The following is a 15,364-nucleotide window of genomic DNA, read 5'->3' on the forward strand; positions in this document are numbered from 1 at the left end:
ACAATGGCTCTACACATTTCCTCATTATATTGAAGTCTACGAGTTTGATTGTCCAGATGTAATTAACCCATTCCACTAGCGGAAGCGAGTGAAAGGACCCTCAGTAGTACAGTGGGGCTTTTCTCCTCTCCTCCCCCAAATCCGCTGTAGAGTTTTGGAAGAATGCCCAGAACAGCACACAGAAGGAAAGTAGGGGAGATTGTTCCATCGGGCAAGCAGAAAGTGCATCGGGCAAGTGCTATTGCCATAGCACTACACTGAATTCCACCCCATATGTTTCATGTCCCACATCACATGCAAAAGCGCACATGAGAAGCAACTATTTCCAGTGACTACTTTTTAGTGGATATTTAACCTGAAGCACATTGTCAGAAATTAGTACAGTGGTACCTCAGGTTAAAAACTTAATTCATTCCAGAGGTCCGTTCTTAACCTGAAGCACCACTTTAGCTAATGGGGCTTCCCGCTTCCGACGTGCGATTTCTGTTCTCATCCTGAAGCAAAGTTCTTAACCCTAGGTACTATTTCTGGGTTAGTGGAATCTGTAACCTGAAGCATCTGTAACCCGAGGTACCACTGTACTTGCTTGTGTTGTTTCCAAAGATCAGAGGTCAGGTAACTCTAGGTCTTGGAGATGACATCAAAGCTTTGGTGAGGTATGTTCATGAACAAAGCATGTATTCTAATGGATGTTGGATGTGTATCTTATTTACAGCTTTACTAGTTTGCATTTAATTCAATGGGCCAGCTCTTTCAATGCAACACTTGTATACATAGTTAAAAGGAATGGAATGTACAGGTGAGCAGAGTCCTTTAACAGGGTATAGAACACAGAAAAGAGGCAGTTGTTTTATTTTGCCTTGATTTGCTCTGAAGGCATATTCAGAAAAGCTAGTCAAGATACTTTGTACAGTTCAAAACAAGTTTGAACACTCTCAGCATGAAATGCAGTTGAAGAAATGCAGGTTGATTTTCTCCTCCCATTTTCCTTCTCTCCTTCATTCTACATTTAAACACGATTGATATCTGCATTTTTCTGTTTGGCTATTGTACTATATTTTAAGTGATGTTAACTGTTCTTATCAAATCTAATCACTTGAATCATGTAAATTGAATAGAAACACTAAGAAATAGCACATATTTTTGTAGTAGTGTGTTGTATTATATTAGTTTAAAACAACAAAATAAATATTATCTTGTTATGCCTCATACTGAACGGAATGATCACCAAGGTGCTTTTTTCTCTAGATTCACATTAAATTCTGGACAGGTTCAGTCATTTTGGAGCTGAAAAACTGACAGTTTGCATTTGCAGGATTAGGTCCCATATGTGCTGTGATTCTGAAACAAGTCCTGTAGGGATGTGTTAAGCCTTGACAGCCTTTAACTGTGATTCCCCCTCCCCCGCTTACTTTCAGTTAATTTTGACACAGTGAGGGAGGAAGAGAGAGAATTATGAAGTTGCTTGCACATGGTATATGATATTTGAAAAGCATGAAGTATTTTGAAATAGCTCCCCCCCAAAAAAAAATTAAAGGGAGTAAAATATTTTTTTAAAAACCTGATTGGTCTAAGCATAATCCAGACAACAGTTCAGGACACTACAAAATACTGTATGCAACAGTCAAAAACGAATTTGCAACAGTATTGTCTGCACACACACACACACACACATATCCCTAGAATCTTTTTTTAATTTGATAATATCTGAAAAGCTGTTGTTGAATGTTTTGTTTGTCCAGATTTGGACAATTGCATATCTTTGCTCTTTATAATAACACTTCCTTAATTTTCTTTCTTAGTATTTTTCCTTAGTATGGTTTGCTTAGCTTGCCTTTTCTATCCGAAACCCAATTGCCATGCTAATAAAAGGATTGCCAGATGTCTCTTATTTTTAAAGAATATTGCTGCTTGCCAAAATATCTGACCAGTACAACTTCATAGAGGCCAACAAAACAAACACCATAACCAGTAATATTTCTTATTTTTGAACTTGATAAGGCAGCTGTAGTGCACTCTATATTATTATGGATAATAGCTTTATAGTTAACTCTTAATTTACAAATCACACTAATAATTGTAATGCAGTAGAACAAATGCTTACGTTTAGGTTGTGAGGATAGTTCTGTTTCCTTAAATTCATGTTGTAATTCTGAAATGCTGCTTTTACAGCCTGTGTTAAATGTACTGGTACTCAATATGCACCAATAAATAAACTTTCAATTATTGTGCAGTGAGCAGATTCACAACTAGGATAGTAATCTGAAACCAATGGGCTAACTAGTAATTATGCCAAATAAATAGTTTTGATGCATGTGATTATTTATACCAGAGGAATGAAAACACAGAAAAAACTTAATTGCTTTTCAAGATCAGTTTTTTAAAAGTTGATATGTCATACTAAACATTTTAACATAATACAGGCTTGCATGTTCACTTTGTTAGAGTGTTTCCACAATAAACAATAACTTTTGCATTTCCCTGTTCCCCAACCCCACCCCATAGTTACTGTGTGATAAACAATATTGCGTAGCTCCATTAAAATCAATGAGATTTTTTTTTTTACCAGTGACTACTATAAGATGCGGATTATGCCTATACATCTGTGCAAATGCACAGAAGTTCTAATTCAGATTGCACCAGAAGGCAGTACAGTGGAACCTCGTGTCACGTACTGTCCTCCTTACGAATGCTTCGGGTAACGAGCTCCCCTAACCCAGAAGTAGATGCCCCTTGTTGTGAACTTTGCCCTGGGATGCGAGCAGAAGTCGTGAGGCAGCAGCAGCGGCAGGCCCCGTTAGCGAAAGCACACCTCATGTTAAGAATGGTTTTGGCTTAAGAACGGACCTCCGGAACGAATTGAGTTTGTAACCGGAGGTACCACTGTATATTTGACAGTACAATCTGGCATGCGTTTTAAGGGGTGGTGGTGTTCTGTATTGCTGCTCCTACGCTGCCTAAGTGCACAAAACTCTCAAAAGTTTCAGGTTCATAACACTGATACCATTTATAAGCAATGCATTGAGAGTAGTACAAGAATATAGTGGGCACTGATCCATTTGAGGAAGTGGCTTCAATGCATCCCCACACAGTTGCTTTATAGCATTTTGTGCTCACACTGCATCTGGTGCAGCATACTGTTTGCATCAGGTAGTCTCTAATTTACATTTTACCTCTGCCATGAACTCATTAGGTAAGCCACTATCTCAGCCCCAAAATGGGAATAATAATATGGTTATTACAGTTGTTGTTGTTGTTGCTATTGTTATTACTACTACAACATAGCTCAGTAATGAAAACTGCAAGAAATTAATGCATGTGAAGCAATTTGGATGCCCTAAAACGCTACATAAATGCCATATATTATTAGTAGTAACTTGTGTTCTGCATTCACATTATCTTCCCTCAATGGGGCAAGTGCACAAATGCATGGAAGACTGCAGCCATTGTGTTAACTCCAGAATTAATGTTTTACCAATTAAGCTTTGCAGATGTAAATTATACCCATGATTACATACCATTTGTATCATTTGCTTGGCAGGTTGCAGATGAATAAATTTTAAAGTTCTTAAAAAAAATATTTCCCTCCATACATAACAACTGAAGCACTAATCTGTTCAAATATTTTAGCTTATGCATAAGGAATCAGAAGCCTTCTCTGTTTTTGTAGTCTCTCAAAATCAAAAACATAAAACATTTTTAAAAGGTGGGTATTTTATTTTATTTAAGTTAAATTGTTTTGTATGGCTGTCATATTTAATTGCCTGTTTTTCTTGGTGAAATTAAATCCTCATATTTACTATAGGTTTACTGATTTATCTTAAAATGAAGAAGTGAACATCCAACTGTCATGAATTAAAATTTGATTTTGAAAATGTGGGTTGAAAGTATGGCAGTTAGCAACATCTTTGTCAAGATAAAACTAAATTAGAGCACATCTTACACATTCTTATGCAAAGTATGATTTTAGATACTAACTGGTAAACCTCAAGTGCTCTTTTGAAATTCTTAGATCAAATTACAGCATGGGTTAGCAAAAAAACCCAAAAACCTATGTGAATTTTAATAACAAACTCTGTCCTAAATAATCCCAATACAAATGAGCACAACTGCAATAAAATATATTTACAAATTAATCCTGTTGCTCTATTAATTTATTGTGTAATTACTGCAATTCTTCCCACCTTGTTTTCAGTATTTCTTAATCATTAAGCTGGAAGCCTGACAGCAGTGCCAGCCCTGGCATGATTCTCTTTGACTAAAACCTTGTAAATTAACACAATTAGCACAGCATCATGCTGCTAATTAACTTCCTGTGTCTGGTGCAGCGGATGTGCAAACAAGGAAGAAGGAATCAGAAGGGAATAAACATGCCATTCTGTTACCAAACTGTGTGCTGTGTTAGGTCTAGCTCAGCGGGGCTAAACTGGTCATGTCAAGATTCTGGAGTCAGGCAAAGGAGGGCTAAAGGGGTTTGGGAAGAAGAAAAGCAAGATGAGGAGGGTACAGGCTGTCAAAAATAGACCGCAGAATTCATAAGAGAACCCGTGACACAAATGCTTCGTTTACTCTAAGCCTTCTTATCAGAGAATCTGTGCCAAAGGGTACAAGACAGGTTGGTGGAAAAAATAAATAAAAATCACTTTTTGTAAAACGAGCAAGATATTGCTGAGGCTTGCCTTCATGCTGCCTGCAATACACAGGTAAGAGTGGAAGAAGCTTTTTTTTAAATGCTGGTGAACTCTATTTGCCATTTGGAATGGCTTACCAAATTACAACTAAAGAAATATCTCTCCTCTCTCTCTCTCCCTGGCATGGTTAATTGTGCTAATGCATTGGTCACACGGCGTTACTTAAGTATTCTCTGATTGTTTACAGCCAGCACTTCTTTTTTTGCTGAACTTTTAGCAAGAAGACTACACTTAATTCTTCCTTTTCTCGTTTCACTCCACCTGCTATGTACCCTAGAGGCAGGGAGGGGAAGGGAGAGTTTGGAACAGGGAGGGAGGCAAAAGGAGAGCAAGTGAAAAAGGCAGGCAGACAAGTGATGCTTGGGCTTTGCTCTTTTCTTCTCCCCCCACCCTTCCTCCCAGTGCCTCAACAACAGAACTGTGAGGCAGAGAGCAGCCAGTTGTAATTCATACCGAGTTGTAGGCTTTGTGTGATGAAAGCAACGGAGCGCTGCCTGGGAGATTGCTTTGCTGCACTCCACGAAGCAGATTTGAAACTGTCGTGGACCACTTTAGATGAGAGTTGGATTATGGAATGACCTGCTATGTCTGTGTCATATTGTTCTGCGCAGGGTGCATTATACTGTGCTAACTAGGTATTCAGTACCAAATAAGAAAGGTATCCTAGATGTGATCTGTCAGCTGTGTCGTGTCTCTCTCTCTCTCTTTTCTCTCTCTCTCGCCCTGTGTGTGTGTTTTAAAAAATGTTAAAATTTAAAACTGAAACTGATGAGGGAAGATAGAGTGTTTGTGGTGTGAAACATGTTACTTAACATTGAATCCATGCTCAGAATACAAAAAATGTACCAAATTACACTTTTAAAACATCCAGCTGGGTTAAACCACATACTCCCACACCCCCAACTAATCAGACTGCAATTCTAATCCCAGTTACGTGAAAGTATCCCACACTGAATTCACTATTACTTACTTCTGAGTAGACATGGTTAGGATTGCACTGTAAGGAGAATATTTCAGAGAGGGGCATGTATATATTTTTCAAGAAAATGTGCCACTGGTGATCTTTTTTTTTTCTTTACAGGCAGGTTGGATGTATAAATAATCTGCTGACTTTAAGCACAGCAATCATTATATCAATAAATGAAGAAATCAAGTGGATGTATTTAGATGCCTTTGCAACAGTATATTCCGCTTGTTAATTGTGGCTTTTTTGTTTTTTGTTTTTTTTGTTCTCCCCACCCCAATCCTCAGGCTTGAAGATGCAGTGGACGCCAGAGCATGCCCAGTGGCCAGAGCAGCACTTTGACATCACTTCAACAACCCGGTCTCCTGCCCACAAGGTAGAAGCTTACCGTGGACACCTGCAACGCACCTACCAGTATGCTTGGGCTAATGATGACATCTCTGCTCTAACTGCCTCAAATCTGCTGAAAAAATATGCAGAAAAGTATTCTGGTATTTTGGAAGGGCCAGCTGAACGGCCTATCCTAAGTAACTACTCAGAGCCTCCATCAGGGCTGGTGAATGGCCGCAAGAGTGAAAGTGAACCCTGGCAGCCTTCTTTGAACTCTGAGAGTGTTTATCCCATGAACTGTGTCCCAGATGTTATCACTGCCAGCAAAGCTGGAGTAAGTACTGCCCTCCCTCCAGCAGATGTCTCTGCCAGTATAGGGAGTTCACCTGGGGTGGCTAGTAACCTGACAGAATCTAGTTATTCTAGTAGTACATGTGGAAGTCATACGGTACCCAGTCTGCATTCAGGGCTCCCATCTCAGGAATATGCCACAGGATACAATGGATCTTACTTGCATACAAGTTATAGTGGCCAGCCAACACCTGCACTTCCTTCACCTCATCCATCCCCTCTGCATAGCTCTGGGCTTTTACAACCACCCCCACCTCCACCACCCCCTCCAGCCCTAGTACCAGGCTACAATGGAACGTCTAATCTTTCCAGTTATAGCTATCCATCTGCAAGTTATCCCCCTCAAAGTGCTGTTGGGCCTGGATATAGCCCTGGTGGTGCTCCTCCTCCTTCAGCATATCTGCCTTCAGGAATCCCTGCTCCAACTCCTCTTCCCCCTACTACAGTATCTGGTTACAGCTACCAGAGTCATGGTTTAACACCCATTGCACCCTCTGCCCTGACAAACAGTTCAGCAAGTTCTCTGAAAAGAAAAGCTTTCTATATGGCAGGACAAGGAGAAATGGACTCCAGTTATGGAAATTACAGCTATGGCCAACAGAGATCTACACAAAGTCCTATGTACAGGATGCCCGACAACAGCATTTCAAATGCCAACAGAGGGAATGGCTTTGACAGGAGTGCTGAACCACCATCCTTAGCATTTAAGCCAACAAAACAGATAATGGCTTCTGAACAGCAAAGGAAATTCAGCCAGTCCAGTAGGGCTCTGACACCCCCTTCCTACAGCACTGCTAAAAATTCACTTGGGTCGAGAGCAAGTGAACCATTTGGGAAGTACAGCTCTCCAGTAATGAATGAACACAGTGATGAGCATAGACAACTCCTTCCTCACCCAATGCAAGGCCCAGGACTTCGTGCAGCTACCTCATCCAACCACTCTGTTGACGAGCAACTGAAAAATACTGACGCACACCTCATTGACCTTGTAACCAATGAGATTATCAGCCAAGGACCTCCTGTGGACTGGAATGACATTGCTGGCCTAGATTTGGTAAAGGCTGTCATTAAAGAGGAGGTTTTATGGCCAGTATTGAGGTCAGATGCATTCAATGGGCTGAGTGCTCTACCTCGGAGCATCCTTTTGTTTGGACCTCGGGGAACAGGCAAAACATTAATGGGCAGATGTATAGCTAGCCAGCTGGGAGCCACATTTTTCAAAATCACTGGCTCCGGTCTTGTCACAAAGTGGATAGGGGAAGGAGAAAAAATTGTTCATGCCTCCTTCCTTGTGGCAAGGTGTCGCCAGCCCTCAGTGATTTTTGTTAGTGACATTGACGTGCTACTTTCATCCCAAGTGAATGAAGAACACAGTCCAGTATGTCGAATGAGAACTGAGTTCCTTATGCAGCTGGACACTGTGCTAACTTCTGCTGAGGACCAAATAGTAGTAATTTGTGCCACCAGTAAACCGGAAGAAATAGATGAATCTCTTCGAAGGTACTTCATGAAACGACTTTTAATCCCACTTCCTGACAGCACAGCAAGGCACCAGATAATAGTACAACTGCTCTCACAGCACAATTACTGTCTCAATGACAAGGAGGTTGCACTGCTTGTCCAGCGCACGGAAGGCTTTTCTGGACTAGATGTTGCTCATTTGTGTCAGGAAGCGGTAGTAGGCCCACTCCATGCCATGCCAGCCACAGACCTTTCAGCCATTATGCCCAGCCAGTTGAGGCCCATTACATATCAAGACTTTGAAAATGCTTTCTGCAAGATACAGCCTAGCATATCTCAAAAAGAGCTTGATACATATGTTGAATGGAACAAAATGTTTGGTTGTAGTCAGTGACAAGTCTTTTTTTAAAAAAAAATGTAATGAATGTTGGTGCGTGCACACACACATACATACACACAAACCTGTTACATAGGGCATGGAACCCCTCTTCAGTAGAGTTAAAATTGTGAAAGAGTACTGTGCGGGGGAGGGGGGGACAATGATCACCTTGCATCAAAAGAGCCAGGTGTAGGTTTGAAGGAATATTGCATCAAACAAGAGCTGTTGATCTGAAAAGCCACAGATGACAGAAAGCATCTGTTGATGCTCCATTCTCTTCAGGCTAGACAACACACTCTCGCCGTGGAGCAAGGAGCCAAGTGGCTTGATTTTTAGAAGGACATGAACCCTGTGTGTTGATTCCATTCTGCTGTTCTCGAGATTTAGTTGCTGTCAAGTGCCTGAAGTGGTGCTTTCTCCCCCTCCCTTCTTTTCATTTTCTTTTCTTTTTTGTTGGCCTCACAATTACATTGGTGGCATGTGCTAATATAAAGAGCTTTAACTTCAAAATGTTATGGGACTAAAGAAATGAATGGTTGCATTGCGACAGAGAACTACATTTTTATTTTGTTTTCTTTCTTTTTTTTGGCTAAACTAAGAGCAACAGTATTCCTCAATCCTGTCTGTTCTGCAGTACTAAACTAAGAACAGGTAAAACAGGGTAATGGTAATCTGGACCTTAATTTCTGCAGTTCATTTCTTTTAATGTTCTGTCTGCAAAAAAAGAAAAAAGAAAAAAAACTCAGGAAAGTGATTGTGATTTGTACAGTACCTCAAAGGAATGTGTTGAAAGCACTATGTACTGCTGAGAGTTAATAGGATAGGCTTCAATGTTACTTTATATTAAATATGTATGTATGTTTACCTCAACAGTTGAAAAAAAATGGCAAGGAGAAATATTTTGAATGTATCCAGGAGCAAGCTGAAGTATGTTATAAATGAGTCTTTCAGCATTTCAAAATAGAACCAGAGAGGGTATCCCAGTGTTTAGGAAATGGTTTTCTCCCCCCGCCCAATATTGGGGATCAAATTGGAACAAGAGAATTTTCGTGGCAGTAGTGTGTGGAAGTCCTTAAGTCCTTGACAGTTTTGTGACACATTGGTAGACAGTCCACCAACGGCAAGAAAGCCACCCTGTCGAATTAAGTAATCATCTGAGACAGTCAAAGGCAACATCTAGTTAGGACTCTGAGAGGCAAATTACCTTAGACTACAATGGCTTTTATACCATGTTTAGAGATGTAGTGTCTTGATTATTTCACTGCGTCAATAGAACAAAATCATTCTAGGTCACTAAGAAAGGTTGTGGGTTGCAAAGCTGTTTGCAGCAATGCAGTGGATAGTAACCGAACAAAAAAGCAAGAAAAATGTAAGTCCTCCAATCACAATTTTCTTCCTCATCTTCCATTTCCAAAAGATGAATTTTTTTTGCTTTTTTTGCTGGGTTGTGTGTACATTGTCTTTTCCATTTTTGTCTCTCTCTTTTTTGGGTAAATGTGCCCACCATTTTATTTCTACCTCAGTTTTTGTTAAATTCCTCTTTGGAAAGCAAAGTAAAGATGAGGACAAGCTGGATTACATCTAGGATGCTAACCTCCTTAATGACTTTAATGGAACCCTATGAACATTTTACTCAGTAAGTTGCCCAGAGTTCCAGGAGATTTAACTCCCAAGGAAGTGTGCTTAGTATTTCAATCTAAGGGAAGGGAAGGGAAAGGAGGGGATGGAGGAAGATTCAGTTCTGGAGTGAAGCCCATCTATATCTTTTACCTCTTCCCTCCTTGTCCAGAGAGGGCAAATGTTGCCGAGTCTTCCTTCTGGAAAGGCAGACTAGCTAGCATGTGTGGCTTTTTGTTATTTTTGTGCTTCCACTCCACATTGTCTTTTTTATTATTCTTTAATGCTTTTATGAGCAATTCTGTTCATGACAGCTGACTGATGCTGGTAATGTCTCTGAGCACTGTAGCAATCCGAGCCTTTACAGCCACACGAGCAGAACAGTCTCCCCCACTTTTTTTTGAAGTGATTTTCTGTTTACTTTAAAGAGAGAGTAGCAAAACACTTGCAAAGCACTGGCATTTTATGTTTCTTTTAAGTAATGTACCTTCAATTACATGAAATAAATGCACTGAAAAGCCCTAAGGAGAAAAAGACCAATCAGTTACCTGGTTATTTTGTATCTTTAAAGCTACTTTCCAGTTATCATACTTGACATTTAGTCAGTTGAAACATTAGGGATGAGAAAGTTAATAGTGGGTAGGTAGATTGTATTTTATTTCTGATTATTGATTTCCTTTTAATTTCTTAAAATTTCTTTTAATATCCATGGCTAAGAACAGAGCAAATAAACCAAAATGTACATTCTAGCAATTCTTTTATTCAATCTAAATCTAGTGTTGTTGCTTTTAAGGCAGAAGGTGCATTTAAAAAAAACTCAGTGCCTTTCACTGATATAGTAAAGTAAGATGCTTTGCATTTTCAAGTAGTGAATGCCTTCCTTTTTGCCTTTCAATACTCTTACATTTCTTCTATTATATCTTCCTTTCTGTTTGTGAAGCCCAAGTATCCCGTTTCCCAATGATTCACATTGATCTTGCAGACAGGTTTGCTGATGCAGATTGCTGATCTGTTTTTCATCTTTTACACATTGCATTTTGTGTTTGCTATCAAGCTGTGCTCATTTGAAAGATTCAAGCATGTTTTGAAGAACTAACTCATACTCACACCAGAAATTCTATGCTTTCTACTAAATCAATATTATTAACTAAACTTAAGTAAACATAATGTCATATACATGACCACATAAAATATAAAGTTCTCTATCCCCATAGCCCACTAAATAAAATTAAAAACTACTTCAATAGAATTTTCAGGTCACATTTTGGCTCCCATTTTACATCATATATGTTGGGAAAGGTAATTATTATTTCAATTAGCTTTAAATATAAAAAGCAAAATGATGAAGCTGAAAGAATTAAAAGTGTGTGTGTGTGTGTGTGTGTGTGTGTGTGTGTGTACACCCACACACCCACACCTACCCACTTGAATCCATTGATGCATTGATGCAAGCACCAGGGGATTAGGTTTCCATCCCACCTGGTAGCTAGCTGCAGCTAGTGGCTATAATGCTTTACATAACATGAGGAAAATACTTTTGTTTACCCTATCTTCCTACCAACTGGAAGCAAGCTATAATATTCTATCAGTTCCTGCCAATGGAAGTTCCCTGATAAATGGAATTGCACAGCCTTTGTCCAGTGTGCTCAGACCCCATTTGCTCATTTTTAACAAACTATCCTTATGCTAGTTGGAAGCAACTGCTTTCATGCATCCCATGTGAATAGGGCCATTCTTTTCTTATGCTGCTACATTTCCTTCTGTACCCTATATGTCTCAATACAAAAGAAATGGATCCTGACTTAAGCTTCTAAGGTGTTGGATGATCCATGAAAGAGAAGACTGGCTTTTGTGAGGGAATCAATATGACCAACATATAAAAGTGTTCTGCAGATTTAAAATGGCTTCTGTAGGAAGGTATCTGCTATCTTTTTCCATTGGTCAGAACTATGGGTTCTGTATCAACAATAAATAAATAAAAACTTTGGGCAAGAATTGTCAGATTCCATATTGGGCAGATCTCATGTGCCTTTCATAGAAGGGAGAATATTAATAGTTTCAGCTTCTCCCACCATTATATCGACATGATAATTGAAACTGCACCTGCCAAACTCTTCCTTCTGTAAAGCTGGTAATTAGTTAAGGACAACAAAGCCCTGCCTGATAGCTTGTTGGAATGTTCTTTGAATACTTTGGGGTAGACAACTATTGCATGCTGGCTGTAGTAGCCTATCAAAATGTGTGGGATGAGATAATAATAGAAACCACCATTTATTTGCATAAGATGAGGCTTCTTCTTCAACTACAATAACAATTCCAAGAACAGAAAAAGCAGGGACAATTTTATGCCAGCCAAATTATCAAGGCCAATTCAAAATGCAGCATCATGACCTTTATATGAGTTTATACAGAAATGCTCTACATTTCTGGCATGCTTCTTTCCCCAAAATATTTAGACCATTAAAGATAGTAGTGAAAAGTTTGCTGACTGAGCTGATCAATGGAATGTGAAAGCAGTTTAAGGCTATTTACTTTTGCACAAAATATTTCTCTATTAGTCAATTTGTATTCTATTCAAATGCAGATAGATGGGTAAAATGGTTTTTCTTGTGCATTTCAAACCCATCAAGGAGAAAATAAAACCTCCCAGTAAAACACACAGGCAAAGCACCATCTGGGAAAGCTAGCTCATCTGTCCAGGGGCTATGCTCTGTAAAATAGTACAAGGTCATTTTATATGGGCTGGCGTAATACTTTGCTAGGCAATTTTCGAAAGGAGATAATCTAGTGTAAAAACCTCAATTAATTCCAACAGATGTTGGTAGATGGTAATGTGTTTACATGTCAAAAGCTGCAAACAAAGGTTTCTGCTGTGTGTAACTTTGAATAGACTGTTATAAGGACCAGCTTATGTGTTTCATTCAAATCAATGCAGACCTCATTCTATGAAATTGAAATATTTCCTTTCTAAAGCGAGATCTCAAAAATAAAACATTGAAGTTGACTTTAAATTTTGTTCATACCATTTATTGCCGCCCACGCTCATCAGTTTGAATTACTTCTGATTTGAGAAATGCCTATCTTATCCTAATCTCTAAGGTACATGCTGTATATGTTAGCTTTCTTCACTAGCCTACTAGGAAAATCTCCTACGTAAGATCCATTGACATGCATGTGTGTTGCCCACTTCTGCACTTCCCAGGCATTTCAATGGGATTTACGTAGGTAAAACTCCTGGTACACATATGCTCCAGAACTGAAGATCAACATGCCTTCCCCTTACAGCACTAACTTCATTTCATCTTGTATGTGTGCATGTGTTTATACAATAGTTATCTGTACATATATACATAACCCGAAGTATTTTTGCTTTCACTTTCCTTTCAAAGATAAAAAGCTTTCTGTTCCTTAATCATTTGCAGATTTATACGTATATGAAGCACATTAGTAAACACAGAGCCAGAAATATTCCTACACTCAAAAGAAGCAGCTGTACTGGGGACTAGTCAATACATGAACTGAATCTCCCACTCTGCAAAGACCTTTGGTTGACATTCGATTTTGAACCTGCCAGATACATTTTTGTGAACCAGGGATACTGCATCTTTAATGAACAAGTCTCTATTCTTTCCCCTGTTTTTAAATACAACACAAGAAGTGTAGCACTAGGCACTGCAATTGTCAAAGACAATTAGACTGAAAGCAGGAAAATTTCACCTCCCTGTCTCGGTGATATGTAGAATGTCGGCAGTGTGGGTCAGCCTTGCTACAGAGTTGTGTGAGAATATATGAATCAGTCCTATAGAATGTTAAATATTTATAAAATGGTTCTGTTCTACACCAAGGTTGGGAATGCAGTCATTCCTCCTTGTTGTCTTACAATACACAAAGAGGCAAAAGTTTATTTTCACACCTAAACTTCACGTGTATGTTCTTTTCTTTCTTTCCTTCTGTTGTGGTTTATATGCAGTCACTAGAGGGTTTTTTTCTGCTTCCTTTTTATGTATATTATAAATCTATATATATATATATATATATTCCCCACCGTCGCATTGGGTCTGCATTCAGACATTGTTCTTTAAAACCATTTCTACCTCATTGCTACATATTGTACATGTAGTATTTATTTGTTGTCTTTTTTTGAATGTCATGCATTTCGTAAGAAAGACTTGTCCTTGAACTTGAACAGTCTACCTCAGAAAGACTGTCTCTACACTGAACAGTATTAACAACTGAAATGATAAGACACATTAGCAAAGTGTGGCAGGGTAGATAATGCATGAGGACTTGGGATACTGATGGACTTTTAATTGTACTCTTGTAACACAAGATTGCTTAAAGGAACTTAAAGGAAATTATGCACTGTGCAGATCTTTATCAAGGTCCCACTTTTTGGCATGCTATAGGAAAATGCAGCTTTATTCTGATGGACCCTGATTTGGGGGAGGGGGAATAATTGTCAATTTTCTTAAGCATTATTTGCATTTGCAATCTGTCTACACTCTATTACTGTATCGTGTTAACTGACAACAATACAACTTGGCTCTTAAACTGGAAACAAATGATAGTATTTAAGGATTATTTTTATCTTCAGTAATGTAAAAATGTGTCACACTGTAAGTCTGTAAGTTTCCTATTCCCTGTGTACAGTACTGAAAAGAAACAAACTGCATTTGTAAGAGTCTACAAGGTTTAAACATAAACCAAAAATGGAAAAAAGAGGCACTTCCCAAAGGACTTTAAAATATGGGCTTCAATCCTGCACACTATTTCTCATGTCTAAATGCCACTGAAATTTATTTACACATGCACAAATGTGCACAGGATTGCAGCCATGGAATCAAGGTGCTCATGTGTTCTGTAATCAAATAGTTTTGTTGCTAATTCTGCTTTATCAACGTGTTTGGTTTTGGATGCAATTGTACACAGATGGCACATTTGGAAGTACTTTGTATGAAGTATTTTACATTTTATTATTTATTTTTGCATCATTTCCCCCACCCCTTTGTCTCCAAAAGCTTTGTATTACTGTAGGGGGAAGGATACAATTTGTTTTCTTTCTCTCGCTTTAAAAAATATATATATATAAAAAGAAAATACTGAAATGGGTAAGCCACCCCAGTCAATGCATGAACTTTTCTAGTTGCTTGTCAGCAAATTGTGGATCTTTTTACAAAAGCAAATGAACTGTGACAATCCACAACTCTCACAGATGTGAATGCAGAAATGCATCTGAAAATTCTTGGTATGCCTGACAATCTGTTCTTTAAGTTCCATTTAAAAAGTAGCATCAGATCCTTTCCACTGCAGTTTCTTGAAAGAGTATCATTGTCTTGAGGGTGTCTAATGTAATGATTTAAGAGGTGGGGGGATTATTTCTGTTTGTTTGCTGTATTAAGTGAGGGATGCCATATTTCTTGTCAACTAATAGTACTTGTCTGGGGACAGAAATTGTTTTTTGTTAAAGCCCAACTAAATTAAAATTTTGGTGCACTTTGCTTTCCTGGCCATATTGATTTTATTTGCTTAAATTGAAACAATGTGTTGGATTTGACCAGTTTTTGACCTCTC

General features: G+C 38.7%; 1 protein-coding gene and 1 long non-coding RNA gene across 7 annotated transcripts in view; one reads left to right on the plus strand and one right to left on the minus strand.

The window, feature by feature from the left end:
- Positions 1-15,364, minus strand: part of LOC310745362 — a 409,990-nt gene that overhangs the window by 380,501 nt on the left and 14,125 nt on the right. The window contains exon 3 of one of the 4 annotated variants that reach the window (XR_014540093.1): positions 8,799-8,890. The exons of the other annotated variants lie outside the window; for them this stretch is intronic. This is a non-coding gene — a long non-coding RNA (uncharacterized lncRNA). Of the gene's footprint in view, positions 1-8,798; positions 8,891-15,364 lie in introns of those variants that run through there. 4 annotated transcript variants of the gene reach the window in all.
- The window catches only part of FIGN (fidgetin, microtubule severing factor), a 126,245-nt gene that overhangs the window by 110,771 nt on the left and 110 nt on the right, over positions 1-15,364 (plus strand). For 2 of the 3 annotated variants that reach the window (XM_083577236.1, XM_083577237.1), the window contains one exon: positions 5,943-15,364. This exon is cut by the window's right edge and continues 110 nt beyond it. In XM_083577236.1, coding sequence (XP_083433362.1) covers positions 5,943-8,191 — 2,249 coding nt within the window. In that variant the 3' untranslated portion in view covers positions 8,192-15,364. Of the gene's footprint in view, positions 1-376; positions 800-5,942 lie in introns of those variants that run through there. The other variant, XM_083577238.1, reaches the window with a different exon arrangement.

The sequence above is a fragment of the Podarcis filfolensis genome (genome assembly GCF_964270895.1).
Source record: "Podarcis filfolensis genome assembly, chromosome: 1".
NCBI classification, from domain to species: Eukaryota; Metazoa; Chordata; class Lepidosauria; order Squamata; family Lacertidae; genus Podarcis; species Podarcis filfolensis.